This window comes from Hylobates moloch, unplaced genomic scaffold (genome assembly GCF_009828535.3).
Source record: "Hylobates moloch isolate HMO894 unplaced genomic scaffold, HMol_V3 SCAFFOLD_16, whole genome shotgun sequence".
Classification (NCBI taxonomy): Eukaryota; Metazoa; Chordata; class Mammalia; order Primates; family Hylobatidae; genus Hylobates; species Hylobates moloch.
Window position 1 is genome coordinate 57706179 of NW_026652291.1, and position 9763 is coordinate 57715941.

Genomic DNA, 9763 nt, shown 5'->3' on the forward strand with positions numbered 1-9763 from the left:
TGGAACCAACCCAAATGTCCAACAATGATAGACTGGATTAAGAAAATGTGGCACATATACACCATGGAATCCTATGCAGCCATAAAAAATGATGAGTTCATGTCCTTTGTGGGGACATGGATGAAGATATTAAGATTTTTAAGTGTTATTTTTACCATATGTTGGGGCCAAACTGCTCCCATGGAGCACATTTCCGAAACTAGAAGCTCATCAAAATATGATCAGATACATGAAGAGTTTTGCTTGTACAAAAGGACTGCGATGACCATGAATTAAATCAAGTCAGTTTGTGTTAAAAGAAGAGGATTATTCTTCCAATTGCATTAAGAGTCATTGGGTTATAAAAGAACCCTATTCATGATCTCTGGATAATTCTCATTCCACAGAAGACATGATGGAGGGCATATTTCTTGTCCTTGTTGCATAGGCTATAGATGAGGGGGTTTAAAACAGGTGTTACCACAGAATATATCAGTGTGATGATCTTATGCATATGTGGGACTCACATACATCACCATTGTGGTTCCATAGAACAGAGACACCACAACCAAGTGTGATCCACAGGTAGAGAAGGCCTTTTGCCATCCAGCTGAAGAAGGAACCTGAAACACAGTTCTGAGCACCAAGGTATAGGACCCAAGGATGTACACCATGGTGAGGATGATGAAAAGAGAGCTCACAGAATGGAACACATGCTCTATGATGTGAGTAGGGGCACAGGACAATGCCATCAGTGGGTCCACATCACAGAGAAAATGATCAATGATGTTGGGACCACAGAAAGGTAGTTGAGAAATGAAGAAAATGGAAATTGAATGTCCAAGGAAACCAATGAGCCAACAAAGAGACACCCAGATGCCACAGAGCTGGCCAGTCATAATGGAGGGATAGTGCAGTGGGTGGCAGATGGCCAGGTACCGACCATAAGCCATGACACAGAGGAAGAAGCATTTGGTTGTACCCAGGGAAAAGAAGAAGTAGAACTGAGTGAAACATCCAGAGAAGGATATGGTCTTAGTTTTGGAGAAAAAATTTACCAGCATGTTGGGGACTGTGCAAGTCACATACCAGATCTCTAGGAAGAAGTTGGCTAGGAGCACATACATAGGTGTATGTAGTTGATGGTCCCACCTGACTGCACAGATGATGGCCATATTCCCAGCCAGAGTCAAGATGTAGACCAACAAAATCATTGAGAAAAAGATGATCTGAATTTTCCAGGGACCACGAAAGCCCAATAACACAAACTGTGTCACAGTAGATATCTGTGAGTTATTCATGCTTCCCAGACTGTGGAGAGAACATGGATGGTCAATGACAATTTACTTTGCTGATGAAGCATCTTAAAGCTTTTTTTGGGATAAGGAGTTTGACTCTTGCAGGTGAATATATTGGATATTCTAAAAGAATTTCTTGAATGAGTCCTGTGGGTCTGATTCTTGTAAACTTCAGTTTGTTTGAATTTTCTGTGGCAATGGACAAAAATCAACATTTCATCTTCTTTTGATATAAAGAAATTCTTGAAATAGAGGCAAAAATGGTTTGTTTTGTATCTGATTTGTTTTTCAGTGAAAGATGTTCATATATAGCAATTAGTGCTATTCACTTCAAATTATGAAGACATATGCCATCATTTTTAATATATTCAAGTCTGAGACTTTTTACAGCTTTGAGTAGTTTGTACTTTTGACATTATTTCAGATTCTTTCTTTCTGGAGCTATTTCTATTAAGAGTATTTATTTTCTTCCCAACTTTTTTTAGTGATACCAGGAGAAAGTCAACAAGGATATTTAGATGATAAAATTCTTTATATATTTTGCTTTTTCCTATTTAGAGACATTTATATTGTACTACAGCTTATTTCCAATTTGGTATTTAATTATTTGCTTTTAGCAATAAAATGTCATAATTATTCATTTCCTGGTCATTAATTTCACATTATAATTTATCATGCTCCATATACATTTAAAAAGAAATATTTCATTAAAGATAACATATAAGATAGCGAAGATAACTACAGTTACTGGGATATTTTCTTCTAAAGCTCCTCTTATTACTTTTGCCAGAATTTTCTCTAAAATTCACTGTTTATAAGATCTTTCTTTAGTCCTTGTAAAAGAATAGCCTCCAAATAGTCAAAAAACAAGATACAAGAGAATCAAAGGCATTATTTCAAACATAATTATTTACCCATTTTCCAAGATGTGGTTTGTTTCTCTTAGAACACCATCACCAAAGAAGATATATTTTCAAGAATCAAATACGACCCAAGAAAAGAGTAAATGATAGCTTTAACATATGGGACTCTTCAGAAAAATTTTAACAAGATACCTTTAATTTTTTTGATTGTTAAGAGGATAATTTGCCGTATATTTTTTTCAATTAAAGTAGCACATATATAGTATTTGATCAAAGTGGTATATATAGGTGTATATATATATATGTACCCACACACATATATAGTGTGTGTGTGTCTGTATGCATATATGTGGTATTTACAGTGCTCACTGAACATAATCAAATAGAAAAAACCCTCCTATTCAGTGAGGTTATATTAAATAAGAAATATATTTATGATCATGCAGCTGTTGCAGTTAGTAATGCACAAGGTGAACTATGAATCTACCCATCTAGAAGGAAACATAGACCTATTCATAGAGATGGTTTTGCAAAAGGTTGTAGTTTGGTGGACAAGAAGCCAAAAAGAGAAAGAAACTGCAAGATGGGGATCAGTGATTTTTAATTTTTTAAACTAGGATGATTATGAAGAACTAAACTAAACCTGCATCGATGGTCATTTTTGTAAGATATCATAAAAGAATGGCTCCCCACTATGGGTCCTCTATACCTTCTCCTTCTTTCTGAGCAAGAAACCTCTCTCCTCAACAGGATGAGAAAGCAGTGATGCAGGGAGCAGCCACTTGTGTTTGGAACAGAGAAGGAGCAACAATGATTTTGAACTCAGATTCACAGACTTTGACCCAAAATCAAAATGCACAAGACTGAGCTTCTTCTTTGAGCTGAGATTACTTTCATTGACATTAAAAACAAGAAACAAACAAAAACCTTGCGGAAAAACAATTAGCCACAGGGAAAGCATGGAAAATAAATTTCACAGATAATTTCCAACATATTAGTAAGAAACAGTTCCTAATATATTCACCACTAAATCTATGTGAGTTCTTAGTCCACAAAAACATTGATTTTATTTTTATCTTTTCTTTTTTTTAAAATGTCACTTCTCCTGAAGGTGCAAAGTGAGTAATGAAAGGGACAGAGAGAGGAAAACTGAGAGAGAAGATTAAAAAAAATTCCAATTTTCTTTTGGTTTTAGTCCCAGTGGATAAAGCTAGTTCCATATTATTAAGCTCAAAATCTCTATGAATGTCATAGCATTCCTGGTGCCTCAGGCACTTCCTGAGAAGGAGAAGACCTGTGGATGATTAGTGCACTTCTTTTGGAAAGTGTGAATTGCATGGTGATCTAAACACTCTGAGGCATTTTTTTTCTTTTGGTTTTTGAGCTGAAAGATAGACCCATATTCTTTGATACTCAGTCTCTGAAGCATGTTGAATGAAGAAATGTATAGGTGAGTAGTCCATCTGTCGTGTATAACAGCAGCAACGCCCAACGAAGAGTACCTCTCCTACATACCAGGAAGCTTTCCTAGGTCATCCCGGAGAGAGCCTGCAGGGAGGCCACACGGATTCTCTCCTTCACTGGCTCCAATATGGAAGTGCTGTGTGAGAGCTTCACCAGTGGCTTATTTCACTTCTCTTGTACCCTAAGACTCTAGTGGCTTGTTTCTCACTGAGGGTGTTGAACTATGTGTTGGTCTTAATTTATGCCTCATCTGAGCCACTGTTGAGAATTCTCAGGTCTCCCTTCATGTTCTTGTGATTCTGTAACTTTGTGTGCTGTCCCTAGGGATCTTCATACATCTTGCGTGGGGGTTTAATTGATATTTTTGTTAACATTTCCTATAGGGATTATTAAAAATAACATGTTACATTAACTCTGAGGAAACCCCATGGTCTCCTTGAGTTGTGCTCAAACAGCATGTGCTATGGGGTATGTAAAAGCCCCAGATTAAATGTCTTCCTGAGGGGCCAATTTTACCTAGAAAGATAATTTTATATCACACCAAATATGTATGTACTATGAATTAGGAAGTATAATTTATGATAATTTTTGAGATACAATTTTGAATTTAAAGAAATATTATTCCCCAATACCCCATGTTCTCTGACCACTGTTGCTAAACATGCGTTGGTGGAAAGATTTGAGAAACACGGTTTGAGAGCATTACATCACCTAGCACCGGCATTACATCACCTAGCACCGGCAGGCCCATCTTCCTTGCACACCTGATTTCATTGTGGGGTAGCCATAACTAAAAGGTGTGTTTCCATTTTAAGTAGATTCGACTCTCAGTTGATAGCCTTTTTGTTTCAGCATAGAGTTCGGATACTAAAATGAAATTTGTTCTTGGCATAATTTTCTCTGAATATTTTTCTAACTTAGACTTTGCCCTACAGCCTCTGAGAGGCACCTGTTGCTCTGTGGTTGACATGAAAACTGCTGGGTACAAATAAAAATATGTTTAGGGCATCATTCCTAGTATAGGTAATATTGGGGTTTTCATGACTAATTTAGAGAGGAAGTACTATGAGTAAAGATACCCAGTTGGGACTAAATATGTTTGAGGACTGATCATCATGAAGTGCAAGACTTGTACAGTGGATCACTAGGAGAGAAAACTGAATGGAGCAGTCTATTGAGTGAAGGCCTTGAATGGCAAAGAGTTTGGTTTTTATCTCTAAGGGATAGAGGTATGAAGCATAGAGGTTTAAAGCATACTCTGTTCTTGGTGTGAAAGACAACCTCAAACAATGGAAGATGTCTATTACTACGTTTATTTCTGGTGGCCTCTTGACACACAAATATTCTTTAAGAATATTTATTTTCTGGCTGAGTGTGGCAGCTCACGCCTGTAATCCCAGCACTTTGTGAGGCCAAGGGGGGGTGGATCACTTGAGGTCAGGAGTTCGAGAACAGCTTGGCTAACATGGGGAAACCCCATCTCTACTAAAAATACAAAAATGACCCCATCTCTACTAAAAATACAATTAGCCAGGTGTGGTGGTGGGCACCTGTAATCCCAGCTACTCGGGAGGCTGAGGCAGGAGGATCACTTGAACCCGGGAGGTGGAGGTTGCAGTGAGCCAAGACTGCGCCACTGCACTCCAGCCTGGGCAACAAGAGTGACACTTCATCTCAGAAACAAACAAACAAACAAACAAAAATATATATATTTTCTGAATTGAAAAGATCTCTTTTTTTTTTTTTTTAAGATGCAGTCTTGCTCTATCATGCAGTCTGGGGGGCAGTGGCATGATATCAGCTCACTGCAACCTTAGCCTCCCAGGTTCAAGCAATTCTCATTCCTCAGCCTCCTGAGTAGCTGGGATTACAGGTGTGTGCCATCACGCCCAGCTAATTTTTGTATTTTTAATAGAGACAGGGTTTCATCATGTTGCCCAGGCTGGTCTCGAATTCCTGATCTCAGGTGATCCTCCCACTTTGGCCTCCCAAAGTGCTGGGATTACAGTCGTGAGCCACTGTGCCCAGCCAGATCTCACTCTTTTGAAAGGCTTCAGTACACATGCAATTGATTTCTTCTGTCAGCTAAGATTAAAACTAGCAAACATACATCACAGAAAAATAATATACGTATATATACACCCACCCACCACATAACTACTCAGTGAGGCCACATATGTTTAAAATGTTTTATTGAGCATTGGCATTTATCATTAATGAGCTGAATTTAACTGCTAAGGAACTGTGAAAGATAAGTCTGTCTACCTGAGTGTGAGCCAGAACATACTACTGAAGCTACTCTCTATAGCTATAAAAAACTAAGGTCAGAAGTGGCCAATTTGGCTTCTTTTTCAAAGATATCTCAGTTTTGGCTAACTGTTAACCCCAGGACTCTCTTTAGAGCATCTTTCATGTCTTTGTTTCGAAGACTATAGATAAGGGGATTTAAGAATGGAGTCATTGCTGTGTATACCAGAGTGGTGATCTTCTGCATTCCTGCTGGGTTCCCTGATGTTGGGCTCACATACATCACCATAAGGGTTCCATAGAATAGAGACACCACCATTAGGTGGGACCCACATGTGGAGAAAGCTTTAGTTCGACCAGCACCAGAGGGAATACGAAGCACAGCTCTGATGACCAGAGTGTAAGATCCCAAGATGGAGAGGAAGGGCCCAAAGATAATTATCGAGTTGAAGGTGTAACAGATAAGCTCAGTGGAAGAAGCAGAGATGCAGGCCAGTGCAAACAATGGGCCTGGGTCACACACAAAGTGGTCAATGATGTTGGGCCCACAGAAGGGAAGTTGGGAGATAAGAACAATAGGGACTGGGTAGCAGAGAAATCCGCCTACCCAGCATACACAGACCAGATTATACAGAACTTCCCAGTCATGATGGAGGGGTAGTGTAATGGACGACAGATGGCCAGGTACCGATCATAAGCCATAATTGATAAGAAGAAACACTCTGTTGTACCCAGTGAAAAAAAGAAATAGAATTGCAGGAAGCAGCTAGAGAAGGAGATGGTTTTAGTCTCAGAGAGGATATTGACTAGCATGTTTGGGACAGTGGAGGAAATGTACCAGATCTCTAGAAAGGCAAAGTTTCCCAGAAGGATGTACATGGGTGTGTGGAGCTGCCTGTCCCATTTCGCTGCACAGACAATAGCTCCATTCCCTAGCAGTGTCAGGAGATAGAGAACAAGGATGAACGAGAAGAAGCAGCTCTGCATCTCCCTTTGACCATGGAAACCCAGGAGGACAAACTCAGTCACAAAACGCATTGTTCTGTTCTGGGGTCCCAAAGCTGTTAGAAAAACAGAAGTAATCAAAGAATGAATAATAAACAACATTTGGAGATTTTGCTAACTCATGCTGGATGATGTACTAAGTATTTTTACATACATTATCTCATTTGGTCTTCCTAATGACTCTTTGAGCTGCGAGGAGGTATTCTTTACCCTTCTCTTTAATTGAAGTTTAAAGAGATTTGAAGGGTTCACTTAAACATATGTGCAAAGCCAGTAACGCCCAGATACACTGGCCTATTTGGAGATTGGTTTGGAACAAATCACGTTTCACTTCAAATTTTCTATAACCCTGAGTCTCAGTAATGTTTCATCTTTAATGGTAAAATCATTGCCCCCTAGATACTCTACATATAAATATAAACTTGGGATATATCCTTTTACTTTAAAGCAAAATTGAGTATAAATCTGAGGCAAAAATAGTTGCTATATTAAATTGCCTTCTTAGACAGAGCCTCATATGTAGAAGTCCAATAAAAAGCAGATAGGAATAAAACTTTGGGGAGTCTTCAGCTCCCTTCCTTTTGCTACTCTCAGGAAGTGCTGCAGAACCCTTAGGAATCTGTAAAATGGTTTGAAAGCTACAAATCTAGTTCCCTCCAGATCACATTCTCCCTGGTGGCATCTGGATTTGCTGAATAATGCAGCCGCTTTTTCTCCTGAGGAGCGCTAGTTCTCTCAAAGCCCTTCTTTATGGTGAGCAAACTTTGTCTCCTTTGTTACTTTTACCCATTGATCTTGGTACTCCCCAAGTCAGCAGGTACACTTCAACTTTGTTGAAACTACACAAATTCCTCTCCCATGTTGGTGGTAGTGAGGTCTTAAATAACTGAAGGCAGCTGTTATGTCCCTTACCTATGACTTCTTTGGCAGGCCACAATTTTCTCTGCTTGTCAGCCTCCTTCTCCACCAAATTGCACTATTCTGCGTCATGACTTAGGTCTTGAGGGAGCTTGCTGTTGGGTAAATCAATTTCTCTTATTTTTGCTAGAAATTAAGTCCTAAACTTTATAATTTGTCCCTTCATTATCTTGCTTTTCCCTAAATTAAATAATGAATAAAAGAGTCACCTCAGGATGTGCAGAGAACAGAAAGATCTTTCTGATATTTGCTAAATCAGGAGTTGAGACAAGATAAATAACTTGGATATTTTGCTAACAATTTTCTAGAAACTATTGGTCCAGGAGGCTTATTTCTATGTCCTCAAATATCCTTGTTAAAGTTCAGAATATTTGGCTGGGTAAGCCACTATCAATATTTGAAATTTAGCAATATAATGACTTTAAAATTAGGATAATTTATTGTATTATTGGCATCACTGTTAAGATACTCACAAAATTCCATCTTTACATCATTTATATGACAGAGGGCAAGAGGCCTGCCTTTCAGTACTTGATCAAACCTGGAGCAAACCCAAAAGCATAAGTGTTTTATTGCCTAGGTAACTTTGGATATTCATGTTAACAATATATTAAGAATAATACAACAATTTCTCTAATAAACATGATTTTTATGAAAATGTAAATTTTGTCCAAGCAGTTCAGTTTAATGAATAATAATTATCATGATCACATGCATCAAAATTTTTAGGACAGTTATAATTTCAAATATACTCTCCATAACTGCTTGTATTTCCCAGACTACATGCTATGATATTCTTGGAAAATATAATTATTGGGCTTGCAATTAAAAAAACGGTTGGCAGTTAGAATGGCGATCATTAAAAAGTCAGGAAACAACAGGTGCTGGAGAGGATGTGGAGAAATAGGAACACTTTTACACTATTGGTGGGACTGTAAACGAGTTCAACCATTGTGGAAGTTGGTGTGGCGATTCCTCAGGGATCTAGAACTAGAAATACCATTTGACCCAGCCATGCCATTACTGGGTATATACCCAAAGGATTATAAATCATGCTGCTATAAAGACACATGCACACGTATGTTTATTGCGGCACTATTCACAATAGCAAAGACTTGGAACCAACCCAAATGTCCAACAATGATAGACTGGATTAAGAAAATGTGGCACATATACACCATGGAATACTATGCAGCCATAAAAAATGATGAGTTCATGTCCTTTGTAGGGACATGGATGAAGCTGGAAACCATCATTCTCAGCAAACTGTCGCAAGGACAAAAAACCAAACACCGCATGTTCTCACTCATAGGTGGGAATTGAACAATGAGAACACATGGGCACAGGAAGGGGAACATCACACTCTGGGGACTGTTGTGGGGTGGGGGGAGGGGGGAGGGACAGCATTAGGAGATACACCTAATGTTAAATGACGAGTTAATGGGAGCAGCACACCAACATGGCACATGAATATACATGTAACAAACCTGCATGTTGTGCACATGTACCCTAAAACTTAAAGTATAATAAAAAAAATTTCTAAAACAAAAATAAAAAAAACGGTTGGATGCTAAATTTAAATCATAGCATTTCATATATTTGTTTATTCAAGAATTTAATTTAACACATGTTTATTCACCATTTATTATATTGCTAGCAGTGTGTTGAGTTCTGGGGTTATAATGGTGAATATACAAAATAAAATTCCTCCCCTTTTGGAACTTAGGTTTTATAAAAGCAATCAAGATTACAACCTACATCTGCACAGTCAAGTGCATAGGCTGGAGGTTCCTTGAGCCATATGTGTATTTTTGCAGCATGTCCAGCTGCATGCTGTGGATCTGAAAAAAGATATTTATTCCAGTTAGAAATAACTTGAATACATCTTTGTAGTACAGGGGACATGATAACAAATTTTATTTGGCATAAATTAGATATTTTGGGCTTTTCAAGGCAGTAGGCAGAGAATGAGACATGAATTAATTTATC

General features: G+C 38.3%; 2 protein-coding genes across 2 annotated transcripts; both read right to left on the reverse strand.

Moving 5' to 3' along the window:
• Positions 1-355: 355 nt before the first annotated feature.
• LOC116484600 (olfactory receptor 11H7-like) lies at positions 356-1283 on the reverse strand. The gene is given in 2 exon segments (XM_032179452.2): positions 356-491; positions 493-1283. Coding segments are annotated over 2 exon segments (924 nt in total). The 5' UTR covers positions 1281-1283.
• A 4683-nt stretch (positions 1284-5966) lies between these two features.
• LOC116484601 (olfactory receptor 11H6) lies at positions 5967-6958 on the reverse strand. The gene is given in 2 exon segments (XM_032179453.1): positions 5967-6478; positions 6481-6958. Coding segments are annotated over 2 exon segments (990 nt in total).
• Positions 6959-9763: the final 2805 nt, after the last annotated feature.